The following is a 24,444-nucleotide window of genomic DNA, read 5'->3' as shown; positions in this document are numbered from 1 at the left end:
TTTTGTCAGGAAAATTTCTGCAAGAAATCCTGACGTGGGCACATTCCCTTAAGCATCACTCCAGCATTTTTTTTTTATTTGACTGCTGGAATGGCGCGTCAAGGGTATGTGCACACATTGTGGATTTTGCTGTGGATCTGCAGCAGTTTTCCATGCGGTGTACAGTACCATGTAAACCTATGGAAAACAAAATCCGCAGTGCACATGCTGCGGAAAATTCCGCATGGAAACGCTGCCGTTTATTTTCCTCAGCATGTCAATTCTTTGTGAGGACTTTGCAACATTTTACACCTATTCCGTAATAGGAATCCGCAGGTGTAAAAACGCAGGCGAAATCCGCACAAAACCAACAAAATCCACAGTAAATCTGTGGGGAATCCGCAATGTGTGCACATACCCTAAGAGGCGCAGTTACAGCTGCTGCCCTCTATACTCAGAGCGGTGACTGAAACCGTGCCGGCGCCGCCCCCGAGGCTGCAGTGAGGAATAACGCTAATTTCCTCCTGGCAGTGTGACTCTCAGTGCAGGAGACACAGTGTCAGAACACTATTAACTATTATACTGTGTTTTGGGGGATCATTGAGGACATCATTCTATGTATAGGGGAACTCTAATGGACATCATAATGTATGTACGGGAGCTGTGGGCCCATCATACTGTGTATAGGGGAGCTGTGGGGACATCATACTGTGTATGGGGAGCCGTGGGTTCAAAATATTGTGTATATGGGAGCTGTGGGGGCATTCTACTGTGCATAGGAAAGCTGTGGGCCCTCCATACTGTGTATAGTCAAGCTGTACATGGAGGCTACTTAGGGGACATTATTAAATGTTAAGTGGGAACTTAACCCCTTCATGACCCAGCCTATTTTGACCTTAAAGACCTTGCCGTTTTTTGCAATTCTGACCAGTGTCCCTTTATGAAGTAATAACTCAGGAAAGCTTCAACGGATCCTAGCGGTTCCGAGATTGTTTTTTCGTGACATATTGGGCTTCATGTTAGTGGTAAATTTAGGTCAATAAATTCTGCGTTTATTTGTGATAAAAACGGAAATTTGGCGAAAATTTTGAAAATTTCGCAATTTTCACAATTTGAATTTTTATTCTGTTAAACCAGAGAGTTATGTGACACAAAATAGTTAATAAATAACATTTCTCACACGTCTACTTTACATCAGCACAATTTTGGAAACAAAATTTTTTTTTGCTAGGAAGTTATAAGGGTTAAAATTTGACCAGCGATTTCTCATTTTTACAACAAAATTTACAAAACCATTTTTTTTCGGCACCACCTCACATTTGAAGTCAGTTTGAGGGGTCTATATGGCTGAAAAATCCCAAAAGTGACACCATTCTAAAAAATGCACCCCTCAAGGTACTCAAAACCACATTCAAGAAGTTTATTAACCCTTCAGGTACTTCACAGCAGCAGAAGCAACATGGAAGGAAAAAATGAACATTTAACTTTTTAGTTACAAGAATTATCTTTTAGCAACAATTTTTTTATTTTCCCAATGGTAAAAGGAGGAACTGAACCACGAAAGTTGTTGTCCAATTTGTCCTGAGTACGCTGATACCTCATATGTGGGGGTAAACCACTGTTTGGGGGCACGGCAGGGCTTGGAAGGGAAGGAGCGCCATTTGACTTTTTGAATGAAAAATTATCTCCATCGTTAGCGGACACCATGTCGCGTTTGGAGAGCCCCTGTGTGCCTAAACATTGGAGCTCCCCCCACAAGTGACCCCATTTTGGAAACTAGACCCCCCCCCAAGGAACTTATCTAGATGCCTAGTGAGCACTTTAAACCCTCAGGTGCTTCACAAATTGATCTGTAAAAATGAAATAGTACTTTTTTTTTCACAAAAAAATTCTTTTCGCCTCAATTTTTTCATTTTCACATAGGCAATAGGATAAAATGGATCATAAAATGTGTTGGGCAATTTCTCCCGAGTACGCCGATACCTCATATGTGGGGGTAAACCACTGTTTGGGCACACGGCAGGGCTCGGAAGGGAAGGCGCCATTTGACTTTTTGAATGGAAAATTAGCTCCAATTGTTAGCGGACACCATGTCGCGTTTGGAGAGCCCATGTGTGCCTAAACATTGGAGCTCCCCCACAAGTGACCCCATTTTGGAAACTAGACCCCCCAAGGAACTTATCTAGATGCATATTGAGCACTTTAAACCGCCAGGTGCTTCACAGAAGTTTATAACGCAGAGCCATGAAAATAAAAAATAATTTTTCTTTCCTCAAAAATGATTTTTTAGCCTGGAATTTCCTATTTTGCCAAGGGTAAAAGGAGAAATTGGACCCTAAATGTTGTTGTCCAGTTTGTCCTGAGTACGCCGATACCCCATATGTGGGGGTAAACCACTGTTTGGGCGCACGGCAGGGCTCGGAAGGGAAGGCACACCATTTGGCTTTTTAAATGGAAAATTAGCTCCAATCATTAGCGGACACCATGTCACGTTTGGAGAGCCCCTGTGTGCCTAAACATTGGAGATCCCCCACAAATGATCCCATTTTGGAAACTAGACCCCCAAATGAACTAATCTAGATGTGTGGTGAGGACTTTGAACCCCCAAGTGCTTCACAGAAGTTTATAACGCAGAGCCATGAAAATAAATAAAAAAAATTATTTTCTCAAAAATGATCTTTTAGCCTGCAATTTTTTATTTTCCCAAGGGTAACAGGAGAAATTTGACCCCAAACGTTGTTGTCCAGTTTCTCCTGAGTACGGTGATACCCCATGTGTGGGGGTAAACCACTGTTTGGGCACACGTTGGGGCTCAGAAGGGAAGTAGTGACGTTTTGAAATGCAGACTTTGATGGAATGCTCTGCGGGCATCACGTTGCGTTTGCAGAGCCCCTGGTGTGCCTAAACAGTAGAAACCCCCCACAAGTGACCCCATTTTGAAAACTAGACCCCCCAAGGAACTTATCTAGATATATGGTGAGCACTTTGAACCCCCAAGTGCTTCACAGACGTTTACAACGCAGAGCTGTGAAAATAAAAAATCATTTCTCTTTCCTCAAAAATGATGTTTTAGCAAACAATTTTTTATTTTCTCAAGGGTAACAGGAGAAATTGGACCCCAGTAATTGTTGCGCAGTTTGTCCTGACTATGCTGGTACCCCATATGTGGGGGTAAACCACTGTTTGGGCACACGGCGGGGCTCGGAAGGGAGGGAGCACCATTTGACTTTTTGACTAAAAGATTGGCTGGAATCAATGGTGGCGCCATGTTGCGTTTGGAGACCCCCTGATGTGCCTAAACAGTGGAAACCCCTCAATTCTAACGCCTAACCCTTATCCCAACTGTAGCCGTAACCCTAACCACAACCCTAACCCCAATACACCCCTAACCACAACCCTAACCCCAACACACCCCTAACCCTAACCACAACACTAATTCCAACCCTAACCCTAAGGCTATGTGCCCACGTTGCGGATTCGTGTGAGATTTTTCCGCACCATTTTTGAAAAATCCGCGGGTAAAAGGCACTACGTTTTACCTGCGGATTTGCTGCGGATTTCCAGTGTTTTTTGTGCGGATTTCACCTGCGGATTCCTATTGAGTATCAGGTCTAAAACGCTGCGGAATCCGCACAAAGAATTGACATGCTGCGGAAAATACAACGCAGCGTTTCCGCGCGGTATTTTCCGCACCATGGGCACAGCGGATTTGGTTTTCCATATGTTTACTTGGTACTGTAAACCTGATGGAACACTGCTGCGGATCCGCAGCGACCAATCCGCTGCGGATCCGCAGCCAAATCCGCACCGTGTGCACATAGCCTAATTCTAAAGGTATGTGCACACACTGCGGAAAATGCTGCGGATCCGCAGCAGTTTCCTATGAGTTTACATTTCAATGTAAACCTATGGGAAACAAAAATCGCTGTACACATGCTGCGGAAAAACTGCACGGAAACCCTAACCCTACCCCTAACCCTACCCCTAACCCTAACCCTAGCCCTAACCCTACCCCTAACCCTAGCCCTAACCCTAGCCCTAACCCTACCCCTAGTTCTAACTCCAACCTTAGTAGAAAAAAAAGTGTTTCCAGCCATGGCCGATGATATTGCAGCATCGGCCATGGCTGGATTGTAATATTTCACCAGTTTTTTAGGTGAAATATTACTAATCGCTCTGATTGGCAGTTTCACTTTCAACAGCCAATCAGAGCGATCGTAGCCACGGGGGGGTGAAGCCACCCCCCCCCCCCCCCCCCTGGGCTAAACTACCACTCCCCCTGTCCCTGCAGGCCGGGTGAAATTGGAGTTAACCCTTTCACCCGGCCTGCAGGAGCCCAATCCGGCCATGACGCATATGCTGCGTCACAGGTCGGATTGGCACGGGTTTTCATGACGCATACGCTGCGTCAAAGGTCGGGAAGGGGTTAAACATTATTGTTATATGGGCACTCAGTACTGAGACCATCAAAATTTCATGTGTGGTATTTTTACTTTTTAGGGACAAAATGTGGAGGGCACTAGCACAGGGCATTAATGTTTTCTAGGGGTGAATTTTATTATCTAGAGAGCACAAAAGAGTCATTATTACTATGTAAGGGGCACAGTGGTGGCATTGCTATGTGGGGCGGCACCATTATTGTACCACACAGCAGGTGCTGTAGGACACATACGGCAGCAGCGGCTCAGTATTGGGGTATCAGGGGCAGTAATGGGGACACATACGGCAGCAGCGGCTCAGTATTGGGGTATCAGGTGCAGTAATAGGGACACATACGGCAGCAGCGGCCCAGTATTGGGGTATCAGGGGCAGTAATAGGGACACATACGGCAACAGCGGCTCAGTATTGGGTATCAGCAGAATGAGGAGTTTGTGCAGGTTGGGGATAGATCGGGACGGGGATGGAGAAGTCTGATGTGTCATCATAATTTCTGCAGACGAGTCCTGGTGGAGAAGTTGTCTTGTTGGGCTGAGCCAGATGGAACAGACGAGAAAAGTGAACGATTCCATCAGAAAGAACGTCATCTGTAAGTTATTATCTATAACTGTGCTGTGATCTCTTATATGGTCTGTAGAACTGGTATCTACCAGTATATGGTCCTCATATAGTAGTATCAGTGTTTATTTTTGTATATAGATGTATTTTCAGTCACAGTGCGGTCATCTGCTGATGTTCCCCTATGCTCACAATTAGGGTGCACCATGTAGCTGTAGTCAGGGGTACCTCGTTAGGGGCCCACTCAGATTGTTCGCCCTCCCTAAGCTGAAACCCTAGCTACGCCTCTGGGCCTATGGGGACATGAGACCCCCGCTGTATTTTATTTGTTTGCGCGGGGGGGGCTAACATTATTATCGGCTGAGGGATCACTTTAGTGAAAGCAATATGGTTTGTAAAATGAAAACTTGTAACCGGCACTCACCCGAATACCTGATAATGGGAAATAAGACGAGACTACAGAGAACCATACAGTTGTGACGATATGTCGCACAGTAGGCACATATCCATTGTACCGTATAACTCGTTAATGCAGCCAGCGGGCATCTGACAACATAGTTTTCTGGGTGAAATTCCATTTTTTTTTTTATGTTCAATACAGATGCTACCTCAGTCGGAGGGAGAAATTATGCAGATTATTAGAAATGCGACAAAACAATGAATAGCAGGTTGCATCACAGCGACAAGAAGCCTAAGAAATCAAGAGACGGCGTTTACTGCCGAGCCCCAAATGTTTTGCAAATTACAAATCTAGGATGAGCGTTATCAGCATACGTACGGTGAGGTAAGACCAGAAATCCCAGACAAAACCCACATTTATCCTACAGTGGGTGGAAAATCTACAGCATGTCCTTATTCCCATTTTCATAGATGTTTATTGTCAGACACTGCTTGTAAAAACACTAACAATTTATGGCTTCTTAAAATTTGCAGCCGTTCTTAAGATATTACCAGTTTTTTTTTGTTTATAGTGTGTTACCTAGAAGACCGACCACCGCTGCAGTCTAGCTTGTAAGCACTGCGCTGAAGCTAGTCGCGATTAGGCGATAATAGCGCGCCCATGGACAAAGCAGTGCTTATAAGCGCAATAGACGAGGAAATGAGCTGTAAACAAAAGAAAAAACTTAATATCTCAAGAACAAATATCAAAAGACTGTCTCACTTCCAAACAGAAATCAGGTGTTAACAGGTGCTTACTAAGAGTAGCAATCTCCATATATCACCAACAAATAAAGTTGCACTCTGCAGTGCTATAGCATGTAAACATGAAATATGAAAAATTGCATTACTGACCTAGAAAATATGAAAAATTGAGAATACCTAGTGCATAAATTCGCCAATTCATGTGTACCCGGCAGCCATGATAAGGCGATTCTCATTGCTGGGAACCTGCTTAATGTGAATCCTCTTACATTCATATTAGATAGGTTCCCAGCAACAAGAATCGTTTTATTTATGCACTAAATATTCTCAGTTTTTTTAATATTTTCAAATGCAGTAATGCAATTCAAATTTCATATTTCATGTTTGAATGCTATAGCTCTACAAAGTGCTACTTTATTTGTTCGTTATATATGGAGATGGCTACTCTTAGTAAGCACCTGTTCACACCTAATTTCGGTTTGGAAGTGACGGTCAGTCTTTTTAGATTTGTATTAATTGGCTCTCTGACTTAACACTCCCACCCCTCAGCCTCAGGCGTTTTTAAACTACAGCAGGATCCTACTTTCCCATATAAATGAAGACTTTAGTCAGAGAGGTTTCACATTACATAGGTTCCCAGCAACGAGAATCGCCTTATCGTGGCTGCCGGGTACACATGAATTGGTGCCAATTTATGCGCTAAGTATTCTCAATTTTTCATATTTTCTAGTGCAGTAATGCAATTCAAATTTCATGTTTGCATGCTATAGGGCTACAGAATATCTCAAGAACGGCTGAAAATTTTAAGAAGTAGTAAATTACAAAATGGTTTGTTTTTGCAAGCACTGTCTAACAATAACCATTCATGAAAATGGGAACATGACTGAAAAAGTGCTGCAAAACAAATCAGTATTTTTTTCTTTTAGTCGTTTCAGAGCTCAGAAATCACAAACCGGTTTAAATAAGCAACATGTACATTCTTCGCACGGCTTCTCCTTAATAGTTACTGCACTTTTCAACCCTTTCAAATAATGCTTTACAATAATATAACTTAAAAAAAAAAGTCCCCATCCCCTAAAAAAAAATAAAAAATAAAAATGCAGTCTAAAAGTGTCCACGTTTCATCCCTGCAATGATAAATATTTTTTTAAAAAACCTACACCTTTGGTATTTTTATGTCTGAAAAAGTCATTAATATATAAAATTATTCAAACTGTATATAAGGAACTGCACATACTACGATAAAAAAATACAATTCATACCATATGTGATTTTTTTCTCCATATTTCAGTACATTATATGTAAAAATGAACTGTGCCATTCAAATTTACAACTTGTCCTGCACAAAAACAAGCTATGTCAACAGAGAAGTTAAAATAAATTAACAAAAAAAAAAGTTATGGCTCTTTGAACAAGGGAAAGAAAAAGTAAAAGCGGCGAAACAAAAAATGTCCTAGGTCCGTGTTGATGTGTGTTTAGTTTGTATTTTTTTGTGTTAATGGGGTATTCCCATCTCCAAGATCCTATCCCAATATGTAGTAGGGATAATAATGATAATATCAAATACCCCAAATATGAAATGTAGTATAGTTCTTCAGATTTGCTATGTTTATTTTCCCATGTGCAGGACATTACAGTAGCTTAGATATCAATGGTAATAACCACTCTTGTAGCGACAGGTAGCTAATGATTAGTGGTCGTAACCATGGATACCTAAGGTCCTGCAATGCCTGCACATGGGAAAAGAAACAAAGCGAATCAGAAGAACTATACTACATTTCTAATTTAAAATATTTGCTAATATTACCATTATTACACCTACTACATACTGGGATAGGTTCTTGGAGATGGGAATACCCTTGTCTATAATATAACGCTGGGAGCGTCACTCTGTCCGAAGCCTTTATAGACTACGCAAGCGCAAGCGCCGGCGCAGTCTGGCCCCCACAGAGTGACGCTCCCAGGAGATCGCGGTATGCGTAAACACTGAACGCACACCGTGATCTCCAACAGAGAAGCAGGGACCGCCAGGAGGGTAAGTATCGGCTATATTCACCTGGCCACGTTCCACCGCTGCGCGCCACCATCTTCCGAGTCCTCTGCCTGTGACGTTCAGTTCAGAAGGCGCGATGACGCGCTTAATGCGTGCCGGCACCGCCCTCTGACTGACCAGTCACAGCCAGAGGAGCCGGAAGATGGTGGCGCGCAGCAATGGAATGGGGCCAGGTGAATATAGCAAGTGCTGGGGGGCCTGAACTAGCGGAGATACCGGCACCTGACCCCCACAGCGCGCCGGTGTCCCCGCCTGCTCAGGCCCCCCAGCACTCGGCGCCCAGCGACGATAGGCGAGTATGGTATTTTTTTTTCCATATATTGCAGCAGCATACAGGGCATATACCATGGAGCATCTTATGGGGCCATAAACCATAATGGAGCAGTGTACGGGGTCATATACAATGGAGCATCTTATGGGGCCATAAACCATAATGGAGCAGTGTACGGGGGCATATACAATGGAGCATCTTATGGGGCCATAAACCATAATGGAGCAGTGTACGGGGGCATACACTATGGAGCATCTTATGGGGCCCATAAACCATAATGGAGCAGTGTACGGGGGCATACACACTGGAGCGTATTATGGGGGCCATCAACCATAATGGAGCAGTGTATGGGGGCATACACTATGGAGCATCTTATGGGGCCATAAACCATAATGGAGCAGTGTACGGGGGCATATACAATGGAGCATCTTATGGGGCCATAAACCATAATGGAGCAGTGTACGGGGGCATATACCATGGAGTATCTTATGGGGCCATAAACCATAATGGAGCAGTGTACGGGGGCATATACAATGGAGCATCTTATGGGGACCATAAACCATAATGGAGCAGTGTACGGGGGCATATACCATGGAGCATCTTATGGAGCCATAAACCATAATGGAGCAGTGTACGGGGGCATATACCATGGAGCATCTTATGGGGGCCATAAACCTTTATGGAACAGCATACGGGGACATATACTATGGAGCATCTTATGGTGGCCATCAACCTTTATGGAGCAGTGTACGGGGCATATACTATGGAGCATCTTATGGGGGCCATAAACCTTTATGGAGCAGCGTAAGGGGCATATGGATGGGAGCAGCAAATTAAAGAATGGTGGCGCAGGATGGGAGCAGCACATGTCAGAATGGAGGAGCAGGATGGGAGCAGCACATGACAGAATGGGGACGCAGGATGGGTGCAGCACATGACAGGATGGGGGCACAGGATGGGAGCAGCATATGACAGGATGGGGGAGCAGGATGGGAGCAGCACATGACAGGATTGGGGCACAGGATGGGAGCAGCACATGACAGGATGGGGACACAGGGTGGGAGCAGCATATGACAGGATGGGGGCGCAGGATGGAGCAGCACATACCAGGATGGAGACCATATACCAATATAAATGCTCGCCACCCGGACGTAGAGTGGGTTCAATAGCTAGTAAGTATTTATAATGAAAGGTTCGTTGTGCACCATATAATCCGATGGGCCTTATTAGGGACTTCCAATGTGTTAAATGTGTTATTAAAATGTACAAATTTTCAATTACATTTTTTCCAGAACTACGGGATAATTTATAGAGCTTGTGTCATTTTCACTCAATTGTGAAAATGGCACATGTCCGATAAAACCAGTGCCATTTACAGAGATAAGAAGCTGGCGACAAATCTGTGGTTAGATGTGACCTCGTAGTGTGCGACGACCGTCTCCCTACAGAAAGCTTTTGGTTTACACAAATGGATTTCATAAATGACAGAAGTGGCAGAAGATAAGGGATCGCTCTATCAGAGGACTTGACTGCGGCCATTATTAGGAGTGAATGTACCTGCAATGAACAGCCCGGGGGAATCACTGTTGCTATGGAAACCGTGAACACCCTTAACATGGAAACAAGGGAAAAGAAGTGACAGGAATTGAATGACCCGTCCTGCCCCCGTGTATCTCACTTCAGAGCAAATTTGTAATGAAGACTGTGGAGATTGAGGTCTCTGTGCTCAAAAATAAGGGGTCTCTGCCGCTGGAAAGGAAGAGTAATTTAAGAGTAAAATGGCATCCCTGAGGCCTACTAGTGGATTTCATAAAGAGCAAATGGAAATGACAACAGGATGCGGCTTCAGATATACCTATCATCAAGTGTACAAATGTCCGTTTTCTGGAGGCGGCAGTCACCATCCTGCTGGGGAGATTGTTTTGGAATGAATACCTTAAAGAATAGTTGCTGTGTGAGGAAGTTTCTAAAAAGGTTGTTGCAGAAATACAATGTGCCGAGTATCCGAGCAGAATAAAGTATAGAGAAAAGGAAAAAATAGCTGAACTTATTACTTTGCTTTTTATAATTACCCAAATAAGGGGATGGCGGCCATTTCCCAAACTCAGTCAATTTATTCTTAAATCTGTATACTATAACTGTCCTAAGGCGTGCTCTACCAATAGAGTAGGGAGCCATTTTGTGACGTTCGAGTAGGAAGCCATTTTGTTGTCTTTGCTGTTAATACTCAATGAATCTCTTGTATGGGTCATCTTACCCGCGACACCCATTAATAAAATAATAACTTCATGAAAAACAAGTCTTAAATCTATTCTCAATCAGCTTTTCATCTAAATGTGTCAAAAGCAAAAATTTGACGAAAAAAATCCTTTTACACTGCAAGATTATTGTGATGAAGTGCTCCCAGGACTTGTTTGTGATTATCTTGCAGTATAAGGAGGCAGTCGATCATCCGATGAATTAGCATAACGTTTGCTCGTCGGGTGAAATGATCACATGGGCTGCATAAAAGATCACTGTTCTCTGCAGCGCATTGTCCTGTGCTGCCGAAAACAATGGCAGCCTATTCACAGAACAATCTATTACCGATCACACGATGTGCATTCGGAGGGCAGTCTGCCTTTGCAGACAGGCTATTGACAAGGAAAAAAGATGGGAGAGCTCCTAGGGAGGCTTGTGCACGATAATCTTGCAGTGTAAACAGGCTGCCAATCACCCGGTGAATGAGCAAAACGCATGTTTGTCGGGTGAAATGATCTTCTGCACAAAAGATCATGGTTCTCGGCAGAGCATTGTCCTGTGCTGCAGAAAACAATGGCAGCCCGTGCGCACAGAACGATCTACTACATATCGTTCAGTGTGAGTCATTATTGTTAGTTGGTTATTAAACCCACGCGACTAGTAAATAAAGTTGCTGATTGGCGGTCATTTATGGTCATCGGTCGTCAGGTGAAACCGCTTCCATATTTACAACTAAAAGCAGGTACGGTGCAAATCATTGATCATCGGATAAGGGCATGGTCAAAAGATTTGGCTACCGTGCATGCAAATGAGTGCCACCGAGGAGAGGTGGTGCCCCTACAAATCAATGTCCAGGAACAAGCCTTGAAACATGATAAAGGATAAATGTCAAGCCAGAAACTTATCTATAGTCTGTTTCGGGGGTTTTGCCCCTCATCAGTGTAGAGCAGAATCTGGCTGGCTGAGTGTGACGCCCCCGTTTGCTGCAATGTGTGAGAAGAGGTGGTTATTATTAAAGAGAGGAGGCAAGTATGAAGTCTTACAGGTCATGATCCATAGGAGAAAATTTGGCAATTTCACTATCCAGCAAGTACTACCCAGAACAGGTTGCTATCCTATCAGTCAACATCCGACACTCTAAGAAGCCTTGCAACATGTCCGATTCTACACTGATGAGGGGCAAATGTCTTGAAACAGTCTGTATAAGAGGATCTGGCTTGACAAATCCCATTACAATGAATCCTTATAAGCAGATTTTCTGCTTTCCTCATTACTAATGACTGCATTTTCTAACTGTTCCACTAGATGGAGACCTTCCACCACACCGCTTGCAGTAAGTAAAGTAACGGTATGGCTATACACCATATGATCTACAACTACGGACAGTCTGATACAGACACACTAATGTACAACATGACATTGCTGGCTTGTTAATAAAACACTAACAAAATACCGAAAAATGGTAAAAGAAAATAAATAACACTGAATAAAAAAAAAATGTAATGTGCCATCATACCTTCTCAGAATATATGGAAGGAGAACTCATAGGATTCATTATAACCATAGCTGGTCCTGCAAATGTGTGAAGCAAGTTTCCGCCAAATCTTTGCCGTAGTGTGTGTAGCACACTGGCTTCATTCAGATAAACTAGTGATGCCAAGTCTTCCACCCGATCATGAGACGGAGGGTTCGCCTGAATAAAAGGATTTGCAAATTCAGATTCAGTGAGACATTATCAAAATCACACAGTACAAAATAACCCAGATATGCAATACACAGTAAATATACATACACGCCTCCTGATAGTGATTATTACACGTCATCTAAGGAAAGACGATTACTTTTGCAAACCAAGGAAACATTATGTATACAGTGTAGAAGGAAGTATTAGAATGATCTGAGTACATAAGGAGAAACCCCACATTTCATTGTAAAAATCAATGGGTTGCAGGTCATCTGCTGAGATTTAAAATTTACTAGGCACAAGTCAGCATTATGCAAAAAATTAAGGGTCTAACAATTTGTGCCAAAAAATTAACATAAAACTTTTGGTAATTTTACGTCAGCTTTGCAGACTCTTAAAAGGATTCAGAGCTTAGAGGGAAGGTCCTGGCCTAGCAGGACAACAAATTAATTACATTTACCTTTAGTGGTATAGATTCTAACCCAAATGTATCCCATGCACCAAAGAACTCAAGACCGGCACGCAAAACATCCCTAATTGTCACCAAATGCTTTGTCAAAAGCCCCTTTTTTGAGATTTGATCAGTAGGGATCTATAACTGGAACAGAGCTAAGTTCTAGGCACAGCCACCTACATGGAGAACCGGATGTATCTTTAAAAACAACGAAGACCTTGGTTCTCAATGGCCAATCCTTCTAATTATTTGGCTCACAAGGCCAAGATCACAACTGGTGTCTGAATCCAAAAAAAAAACACTTAAGAAGAGAACTATATCATATACACAGCATGTCTGTATTCTTTAGGTCTCAGTGTTGTAATATTATTAAGACACAGTCTGAAGTTCTTGTATTTACAGCTATAAAGCTGCAGCCATACAATGCTCATCTGGTGGCCATCAGGTATTAAAGAGAACCAGACAGCTGCTACATTCTGCCCAAATCACAGACTGCATATATCAGATACAGGCTCTGCTATTTCAGCCATCTATGTGTGCGTATAAGTAGACACCGGTCACTCAAGGGAAGCCGGAAAGGAAGACTCTTGGAATAGTCATCAGTCTTGCAAAAGTCCCCTGGCCGGCTTTTAAAAGTAAATGTTCTCTTAAAAACAGTAGCGTTTCCTAGTAAACTATACACCGCTGAAATAAAGCATGAATCAACTGTCAGGTTACCTTTAAAGAAGTTGTCCACTACTTTTACATTGATGGACTATCCTTAGAATAGGTCATCAATGTCTGATCAGCTGGGATCAGACACCTGAAACCCCCGCCGGTTAGCAGTTATCAGTGGCGGCAGCCACCTCAAGGTAGTGCTTACTTGCCAAGCTCCTCCGTCTTCTGGTAATGGCCGAGGTTGTATAGTACCCTGCGATAGCCATCACAAGTAGAAGGCCAGCTCCACAAATAAGTACTACTCACCGCCGCCCACACCAATAACAGGTGATCGGAAGGGGGTGTTGGACCCCGACCTACCAAAACATTGATGACCTGTCCTAAAGTAAAAGTAATTGACCACATCTTTAAATACAAAGGCCTCCATACAAATGAGAAGAAATTATCCACTAACTCTTCCCAGGCAAGTGATGTTGGCAAATAGTAGGAAGGGGCTTCCTAACTTACCCAAGGAAGCCATTGCTGGAGGTGTCTTGAAACTACTTTCTCCTATTCCGTGCAACTTAGTTCCCCAATTAACATGTTCCCTGACATAGGCCTTTCTTATTTCAAAAATGAGTGGGAAAACCACAACCAGATATCCAGATTAAAGCAGATTAAAATAACAACACTGCCCAAAGCGCAGTCAGACAACTGTTTAAATTGAAGTAAGATCGGAACGTAGTGCTCAGAATGGCTAGCCACTGTCCCAACCTGAGCGTGAAAGCTGCATAGACGTACATAAAGCAGTCAAGCTGGGATCTGGAGAACTGCCAACCAGTCTGTGCACTGCGTTACGATCTTGCTTCGATTTATAAGGCCGTTTGACTGCACCCTTATACTTGCAGCCACTGTTCTAATAGTGTCGGCACTGATTACCCTGAGCATCACACGATGTGGTCAATCAGCGCTGGCATCACTCTCCCTTCCTTCTGGCAAATCTGCAGCTCTCATTTCCTCCAGATGTCAATTACGTCTGTAGGAGAGACCAGTGAAGCCAGCATTGATCGGCCGCAGGGATCGCGTGACATAATGCCAAGCAATCCCTGGGAGAACCAGTACGGACATCAATGAATTGTGCCAGCACCAAAGGTGAGTAAAAATTGTTGTCATGTTACTAGGAGGAAGTATCGGAACTCTTAAGGGGTTTTCAGAGTAGTGGACAACCCCTTCAATATTTACATATTTTTGCAATCATTTTCCATTACTTAAAAACTTCTAAAAAGGGATCTCGTTCTCCTAAGACAAGTGTCTTATATATAGAAAAAGTACTTTTTCCACGTCATCCTCATCCACGTCCAGTATAGTTCCGTCATTCTCTAGTCGAATTTTCACTTTTCCTTCCGGTAAATTGCTGTTTTCGGCATTCAGCTTATTAGCTGTTCAAAATAAAAACACATTATTAGTGTCAACATTAGCAGCCAAAAGAAAATAAGGAAAATATAATCCTCTAGATCAGTATTCCCCAACTCCGGTCCTCAAGAGCCACCAACAGGTCATGTTTCCAGGATTTCCTTAGTATTGCACAGGTGATGGAATTGCCTGTCCAGGTGATGCAATTATCACCCGTGCAATACTAAGGAAATCCTGAAAACATGACCTGTTGGTGGCTCTTGAGGACCGGAGTTGGGGAACACTGCTCTAGATAAACACTCAGATCTAACCAAGGCTTGCTCACATGTAGCGTTTAGTGATGAGCGAACATGTTCGGATAAGGTGTTATCCAAGCATGCTCATGCGCTAATAGAGTATTTTCAGCATGCTCAAATAATATGATCGAGTCGCCGTGACCGCTTTTCTTATGGTTGTTCAACAGCACTGTGTGAACATACACTTATATACGAAGTGGTTTTTTAATACTAATACATATCCATTTCAAACTATCATATTTTTCGGATTATAAGACACACTTTGGGGGGGTGCATCCTATTATGCCGATATACCTTACCGATACCGTTGCTGCAGGCTGGGATGAGGGGGTGTCCGGTGGTGCTGCGGGGTGCCCGGCAGTGCTGGGGGCTCTGCCGACAGCGAGATCTCATCTCCACACACCTTGGTGCAGAGATCTCCATCTGCGCATGCGCAGCCTCTCGGCGGCCATTTTCCCGGAGTCCACCGCTCAGGAAACCATGGAACTGCAGGGGCTCTGGCATGTCACAAAATGTCTGCAGAGCCCCAACAGCAGCACAGGAGACCCTCGCAGCAGCACCGGGCACCCCCGCAGCACTGCCGGGCACCCCCGCTGCACATCAGAACACCCCCTAATCCCAGCCTGCGGTCTACAGCATCACCCCACTCCTGCTTCCTCCAGCAGCGACCCTGGATCCCCCTTAACCGCAGCCACCACCCCCGGTGTGCAATAAGACACATGGATTATAAGAAGCACCACCATTTTATTAGAAAAAAAATTCCTATTTTTCTCCTCAAAATTTGGGGTGCGTCTTATAATCCGGAGCGTCTTATTAACCACAAAATCCGGTATATTTCTTTCTAAACTATTAAACATAAAACTTTTGTATAATGATACTTAACATACATTGCTAACAACTGTATTTCAGCCTTTTATTGTAGCCTTCCAGGAGTCTGGTAAAGCTTGTCCATAAAAAAATTTAAATGTTGCTTCTAGATCTAACTTTATTGTGGAAGTCAGATTTAAGTCCTATTCACATAAGGGTTTTTTTTGCAAATGGAAAAAAATTAATTAACTTTGATCAGTGTTTATCCAACCTTCATCCATTTTTGGTCAGTGTGTCCCTTTTTACACTGCATTCATTTTCAGCGTGTAAAAAAAAGAAAAAAAAAACGTATCTCTGCTTCTCCTACCCATTAGAAAGTAAGGGTAAGCTACACATTAAGCTGCGTCCCTGTACCAGAAGCCAATTGATCGTCTAACATACCGTAGCCCAAATGGGACAGTTTGCATCCAAAACGCAAAAAAAAAAAAATCTAAGAAGCATCATTGTCAGGAGCTCCCTGTCCTCTACAATAGCTACAGGAACTTTTCTCTGCAACAAGAAAAAATGTAAAACCTGCCCATTAATAATGACCATGGACAAGATAAAGATCCCCAACTCACACGAGGACTGCAAGACTCTAGGGACTTTCTAGGGATTCTTCAGATTTTGTGCTATTCTACGTCTGATGAAGGGACCTGAGTAGTCTCGAAAGCTTGCAATTTGTTACCATCTTTTCAGTTAGCCATTATAAAGGTATCAACCATTGAGGACTCGAGTTTTAATATTTTTTTCATATTAAAAAGACACATACCCAGAGAGAAGCCATCTTTGTGAACCAGCCACACTTTCTCAGTCTCATACCAACTCTGCTCTGCAGAGATCTGCTCCTCGGTCTTCGCCTTAAAAAAAAAATAAAAAGACAATGCCATTTAGATTGGCTTACACTGGATAGGTGGGCCGCCTCCGAGGTGAAGCTGGCAGTCAGTCATAATCCTATAAGGTTGGGTTAAAGCATGAGGGGGGGAACAAAACAACACAAACCAAGGACAATACGCCTTGTGCAGAAGGGTTACACAGAACACATCACAATCTATAAAACATAACCATCACTGCACGTAAAAGAAGCATAAAAACAAAGCATCAAAATGTGAACTAATGAAGAATATTACACTGCAGGAATTGTAGGCAAAGCAGCCTTAGTAGCAAGTTCTGATACACCACTATTCCAGCAATAGTCCCGGGTTGCAGGAGGATACTTCTTTGAAACCATATAACACTTTTGTGACAAAGTAAAACATATTTAAAGACCATCAGCACAAAATGACTGTTCAAACCTAGCACAGGTGCTCTATGCACCCTTGGTTTGGCCAACAGATCAGCGCACCATCCCAGCTAATTGTTTTCCATTGATTTGTGCCACCATCTTCCTTGCTTGACAGCTCTGGATATATAAGAGAAGTGAGGAGATAAGTAGGGGGTTAGGTGTCCTGAGCCACTGGACCAGGCCACGTGCTGAGTTTGAACAGTCATTTTGTGCTCCATTTAACTTCATATCCAGCTGACAGGGAGTGATTTAAAGTTACAAGAACCTATATATCCGCAGACTGACAATTATCCATTAGCAGCATTAAAAAAAAACCTAGAAAAACAAGAAGCAGTGAAGGGATCATGTGAGGATTTTAATAAAACCAATGAAACAAGATTGAAAAACAAACAGCATGACAGCAGGTGGGCTAGGAGGGAAGGGAACAGCACTACTCCCAATGCTCTGAAAATAAGACTAATATCATTTTGGTGGTTGGAGGAAGAGATTCACCATGTGGAATATCTGTACAATGCTTTGTTCTTCTACATACCCCTAGTTCTCATCTTCACTATAGTCATCATTCAATTAAAGTAGGACTGAAAAACAGGGCTGTGGAGTCAGAGCCCATTTCGGTGGAGTCGGAGTCATGAAAATTGAGGAGTCAGAGGTTTGGCTTACCGACTTCACAGCCCTGGCAGGGGCGTCGTGGAATCGGAGCCCATTTTGGTGGAGTTGGAGTCATGAAAATTGAGGAGTCGGAGGTTTGGCTTACTGACTTCACAGGCCTGGCAGGGCTGTGGAGTCGACGTCGTGGAATCGGAGCCCATTTTGGTGGAATTGGAGTCGGTGTCATGGAAATTGAGGAGTCTGAGGTTTGGCTTACCGACTCCACAGCCCTGCTGAAAAATTACTATATGGTTCTCCTCAATAACCAACCTACACTGTATCCTTCGTTTCCTTCCACGATGGCTGCCACAATGACCTGGGGAGCAAAGTGGTTGACAATTTTGCGCCTCTCTAATCCTACAGTAAAGAAAAGCCAAGGAAGGCCATCTTGGGTGCAGTAGGAAGACTTGAAGAGGCAGAAGGAGGCAAAAGGAGAGCACTTGGTAGGGTGGCTATAGAAGAGAAACCTAAAGTCGCTTCTCAATGGTGGTGGAGGGTCACACTAATTTCGACTAACAAAAAAAGTTTGACATGCCAACAATAACACTAGTAATTGGCGGCAATGGTGACGTGGGTAGACTGCTTGCCACCGCAGCAAGAAAGCAACAAGGCCAGGCAGAAATCACCAGAGTAGTGCCCTCTATCTGGCGAGAAATGTTTGATATTCCTCAATAATAATAGAAATAAGGATGTGTCTGTTCTGAAATAATTTTTATTTAAAAAGGAAAGGGTCATCAGAAAATGGCCTGTTGCTGAAATTAGGTATGTATGTTAAAGTATTTATTGAAAATTTTATTTTTTTAATATAATATAAATAAATGTTATATAAAATTTGGCTGCTGCTGGAGTGAATTTCAGTGGATCACAAGGGTGCCGTCTCATATAGATCAACTGTTCTATAGATGGGTCGTCAATATATCAGTCTTAAATAACCGCTCTAATATTACATAAGCATTGTCATTTTATTCCATATGGTCATTTTCATCAGGAGCAAGACCTTGTCTATCACCCACAAAATTCTATTTTAACAAATCACATCGTCATACAGGGGACTCCGTCCCTATAATAATTGTGCCAGTGGTATAGCTTCCTGGCGCAGTAAATGATCAGTAATTATGCAGCGGAGGCCGTGTGTAAGCAGACACACTGACACTGGAGGACTCAAGTGCACACAGTGTCTGTACTGGAGACGAGTGGGTACAGTGGACAGGAGAGAGGAAAATCTGCTTCACCCGCTAGGTTATGGCAGAATCAATGATTGAGGGCACACAAAGCTGTTAATTTGCATAGAAGATGGCAGCGAGGGATGGTAAATGAGGAGGCAATGGTGAATTTAGCCCCTGGCCACACCAAGGGTGCACCATACACCCTCATTTGCATAATGAATAAAGGATTTTCTGCCCAAGGAAGTCAACAAATTACACTACACGCACGATTTTTATAAAACAATCTGATTCATTTAAATTGAGTTTTGGAGGTGACCGAATACCTTTAAAGTTACGTTTACTCCACTTTACCACCACCATGCTACTTGATTTTTTAAAAGCTTTAATCATTATTATTTTAGAAAAACACGTAGAAAATGGGCACACAGCCTGTATATGACCACAGGGCGCTCAATTATGTATCCATATAGTAAACACAGAAAAATAAATACAATATTGATGTCCACACCTAAAATCTGACAAATTTTATTAATGTACAATTCATAAAAACTATAAAATGTAAGTACAAAAACCTGAAAACACATCTAATAAGGTGGAAAAAAAATGGGCCAATTTCAATGGTTGGAAAATCATAAACTGCGTAATGCGGTATCAGGATCTGATATAATCAATTCCAGCAGTAACGTATAACATATACACAAAAAAGAAAGTGCACTGTGCAGTAATTGCAAACCACTAATGCAATTCTGGCCCTGAGAAATTGCCCGTATCTTTGCTCCTCATCAGGCGTGTTTTGGGTTTTTGTACTTACATTTCAGAGTTTTTATAGATTGTACATTAATAAAAGATGTCAGATTTTAGCTGTGCGCATCAACACTGTATTTCTTTTTCTTTTCTGTGTTCTGCACCCAGCTTCACTGCGCATACTCAGGAGGATGTGCCGTCTTCTAGGAGCGATTCTGCAACGTTGGAGCATCTTTGCAACGTCAAACACACAAAAAAGGCCATGATTACCACCCAGGCTGCTAGATTAGTTACAGGGATTGGACCACCTAAATGGCTTAAAAATAAGTAATTTGAATAAATGTGAGGCAGAATTAGAATTTCATGAATTAGAATGATATTACTTAGTATCTAAAACCATGTTGGTAAGGTGCCAAAATGCTGGTTAAAGGCAGTTGTGGTCAAGTGAGGTCAATCCAACTGATGGGTTCTCCTTGAGCAGCAGAGTCTTGGCTCCGTTTGGTGCCCTTCAAGGCATGGAAGCACTATGATCGGATGGAGAATGAGAGGAGAAATACGAAAGCGAACCTGCTATCATGAATTGGATACCTTTTAAGAAAGACAAACCACACACAAAAATCAACATCACAGCAAATCACCGGCCAACCTGAGGCTGAGCAGTGGGCGAACTCAGAGGCAAAGTGGAGGCTTCTTCAGTGGCACCCTGAGAGATCGAACGGGAAGGAGGAAAGGTCTAATTAGTGGCTACCACATGGCTGGTCATGGAGTCAGAGTCAAGCAAAAATCGCTCAAATACACGAGCAAATAAAATTACATATGAACAAAACTCCTAGAAATCGTGTGCGTGCTCTCCGTCTACATGTCCCAAAGCAAACAAGTCAATAAAATGGATGATTTTGATAATGGTACTCAAAATTCAAATACACAATGAGCGCAATCATGGGACTTGCATTACACTCCACAACAAAATTTAAGATAAGCCCAATGTGATTGTGCACATAGTACTATTGACTTTTTAAGCCTGACCAACTTGTTCATACTGCCGATTCGGGACTTTTCTTAAAAAAATAAACTTACTGCCGATTCTCTCACCTCCTATTGTGATGTTAAGGTTTAAGATAATCTTATTAGTGGTTACTGGACAAGGCAGTGGTCAGCCTCTTAGGCCCAGTACACACATCTCACTTTAAGAGGGCACTTATCATTAGATTCATACTATCCAAACCAATGGCCACAGGATCCAGAGCCTGGCAGCGGGATTACAGCCAAATATGTCTTGCTCTGCAATGCTGTGACACTTCAGATAAAATTGTTTGAAAAGCTAACCAGGGACCATAGTGAAAGACCTGATTAGTCCAAAGTGTTCTCCGACCGGTTACTATCCGCTATCTACATAAGGAGAGACCTTTCAAAATCAATTGGATCGGTACGACAAAACCCCACACGGGACTAGTCTCATCTCTTCCCATGGTCTCTGGACAACTTTTCAAACTACGTTTCTACGAAACACTGTAGCGTTTCAGAGAAAAACATATCTGACTGCAATGAATCTAATGATAAGTACCATATAAAGAGGACCTGTCAGCAGGATTTTGGACTCTTAACTAAAGATATGGCTGTGATGGCTCTTTGAAGCAGATTAAAATGATAGTAAAAAAAAAAAATGAACTAGGATAAACCGAAAGTGTGTGTGCATGAAGCAAGTAAGTGCATGTTCGCACTGGTCACTAAACTGAAAAAACAAAGACAAACATAATAAGCAAATACCCTGTAGTAATAAATATAGAGAAATAGTGCATGACAATAATATAAGGATACTCCGCCAACATAATTTTTATTAAAAAATGCAAAAGATGGGACGGCTTTTGTCTTTTTATTCATCTAAGATTATTTTAACTGAAGTTCCCTATATTATTTTCATGCAAAAATAAGACTGGATTTCAATATCAGATTTGTTGCAAGTGTTTGGGGTATTGGCACAATGTTTAGCTCTATCGCCATTCACTTGGCATTTCTGCTGAAATAGAGGAAATACCAATTATGGCATATCTTTTGCAGATTTTTCCTTCCCCCCCTCCCCATACAAAAATGTTCCTGTGCATGTGAACAGAGTTCTAATAACTCCCAATAGAAAGAAAGTGGAGCGCCCGTTGAAGTGCCAGTTGCACGAAACGGCCGTCGTCCGGTTGTTTCCACTTTTCTCCCTGCTGGATTTTTGTATGTCCGAATAAAGGAATGACGTTTTTTTAATCCGGTGAGTGCGCTCCACTTTCTTTCTAGTGACTGTTTCATGAATTTGTATTTTGGGAGCAGCACCTAAAGGATTTATGGGGCTACAGCATTTCGGCTAATGTCGGCTTGAAGGGGTTGGAGATATTTGAATCTGACAATCAGCAGCGGTGCGGATGTGCTTTTCTTTCTTTCTAGTAACTCCACTGACATTCGGCATAAGTTGATGATTGTAAAGTAGATTTCACAAGGATTTCTGCATAGCATCCATGCCAAAATGCATGTGAAACTCAACAAGTGTACACCGGTCCATAACCGAGAAAACACTTTTAGAAACACTTGCTTCTAGATTATCGAGTCTAAACAAGTTGGCAATCACTCAACAAATGAGCAAAACGCTCGTCAGAAAGGCGGGACAATTTTTAAGCAGGCATAAAAATAAAACGCTCTAGGCAGCACATGTGCTGCCAAGAATATGAACTTCTATGCGCGCAGAACGATCGTATTAACAGTTGAATGACCGCCGACAGGCGTGCACAAAGTCGACCATCTGTCGTTTAACGACTGCGGACGGCTAATCTAAATGGCACCTTAGAACAATCTATATTTGTAAACCCAGCTCATAGGCAAGGAGTTCGTAATAATGCAGATTACATACACTACCTTTTTGAAAACAGTAGAAAGTCTCCAGAACAAATTTATATAATCTCTGGAATCTCCAGTAAAATTATATTCATCTGCTGAAGAGCAGCTTCATTCAATGGGAATGCTGGACATAATGGAGGTGGTGCAAAAAACAACCACATAACCTGCCATGGACGAGGATTGCAACTACTATATATAAAGTGGAATGGTTTTCCGAGCTACTTATCAATCTAAGAAAAAGCAGCATAAATGGTGGGCAGCATCAGGAGGGCATGCAGTGGGGAAATGGGGGGGATGCGGGGTCCCGAAACGCAGAGCTGAGAAGTTATGGCCACCAGCTTATATTTCAGATGTTTAGGAGAACTTTTGTAAATCATGCCACAAATTGCATACGGACAATGCATGCAGAACATCCATCTGGTGTGAGATTGCATACATGCACAGGGGGATGTGGAGGACGGGGGGGGGGGGGGGACAGTCATGGAGGAAGGAGATGTGAATAGAGCCTTACACTCCAGCATGACACACGCGCACAGACACCAGCCCAGATGTGGAGAGAAGACGAGGCTGGGTCGGCAGAGAGATCCTGTGTGCAGGGGTACAGTACCTGGCTCGGTGGAGAGGAAGCAGAGGCTGCTGGTTCCAGCTATGGCAGCATGAAAATGAAAGAGCAAACCATCAGAGAAACTAATCAGGAAAACAAAATCAGCAGACACCTATAGGAAAGAAATATTCGGCGAACAAAAAAGTGCATAGCAGAAAAGGTCACCGAGAAGACGGCATGACACAAGCATACTATACGGACACTCGCCTCCAGTCATTCTGAGTAGTAAGGTGAAGGCAAGCGATGATGATCCGCCAGCCGTCATCCGATCTAATGTGCACATCATATATGTAACAGAACAGTTCAATGATCAATACACGGAAACGGCCACCTCCACGGCGCAAACACAGCAAAGCAAAACGGTTAGTACGAAACCAAACGTACAACCTGGACTCCAAAATGTTTGGATTCCTGAGAGTTAGAGAGGTTTCCAGTTTTCACAAAATCTTTGTTTTATTCTCCCTCCACAAGTCCAGCACTGAGTCTCTGAGCTCAGTGATTGGCTACAGCGCTGTGGACATGCAGAAAAACACCGGGGCAGTGGAGGAAATTCAGCGTTACACCCATTGAGGGAGCGCAAACTGGGAGGGAGCGCAAACTGGGAGGGAGCGCAAACTAGGAGGGAGCGCAAACTGGGAGGGAGCGCAAACTGGGAGGGAGCGTAAATTGGGAGGGAGCGTAAACTGGGAGGGTCGGGGAGGGCAGTGTTTTTGGGGACAAAGTTTTCTCAATCTAAATTGCAAGCCTTACAGAATACAGTTAGGTCCATATATATTTGGACAGAGACAACATTTTTCTAATTTTGGTTATAGACATTACCACAATGAATTTTAAACAAAACAATTCAGATGCAGTTGAAGTTCAGACTTTCAGCTTTCATTTGAGGGTATGCAAATTAAAATTGGATGAAGGGTTTAGGAGTTTCAGCTCCTTAACATGTGCCACCCTGTTTTTAAAGGGACCAAAAGTAATTGGACAATTGACTCCAAGGCTATTTCATGGACAGGTGTGGGCAATCCCTTCGTTATATCATTCTCAATTAAGCAGATAAAAGGCCTGGAGTTGATTTGAGGTGTGGTGCTTGCATTTGGAAGGTTTTGCTGTGAAGTAA

General features: G+C 42.9%; 2 protein-coding genes across 9 annotated transcripts in view; one reads left to right on the top strand and one right to left on the bottom strand.

The window, feature by feature from the left end:
* Positions 1–24,444, top strand: part of CRYBA1 (crystallin beta A1) — a 426,252-nt gene that overhangs the window by 61,577 nt on the left and 340,231 nt on the right. The gene's annotated exons all lie outside the window — the stretch shown is intronic.
* MYO18A (myosin XVIIIA) overlaps positions 1–24,444 on the bottom strand; it is a 420,009-nt gene that overhangs the window by 247,271 nt on the left and 148,294 nt on the right. For 3 of the 8 annotated variants that reach the window (XM_069761194.1, XM_069761198.1, XM_069761195.1), the window contains 3 exons: positions 16,785–16,872; positions 14,790–14,896; positions 12,200–12,376 (listed from right to left, as the gene is read on the bottom strand). In XM_069761194.1, coding sequence (XP_069617295.1) covers positions 12,200–12,376; positions 14,790–14,896; positions 16,785–16,872 — 372 coding nt within the window. Of the gene's footprint in view, positions 1–12,199; positions 12,377–14,789; positions 14,897–16,784; positions 16,873–20,501; positions 20,559–23,240; positions 23,260–23,336; positions 23,376–24,444 lie in introns of those variants that run through there. The other 5 variants (XM_069761190.1, XM_069761191.1, XM_069761193.1 and 2 more) reach the window with 3 other exon arrangements.

Source organism: Ranitomeya imitator, chromosome 3, assembly GCF_032444005.1.
Source record: "Ranitomeya imitator isolate aRanImi1 chromosome 3, aRanImi1.pri, whole genome shotgun sequence".
Classification (NCBI taxonomy): Eukaryota; Metazoa; Chordata; class Amphibia; order Anura; family Dendrobatidae; genus Ranitomeya; species Ranitomeya imitator.
This window is presented reverse-complemented; position numbering and strand designations above follow the sequence as displayed.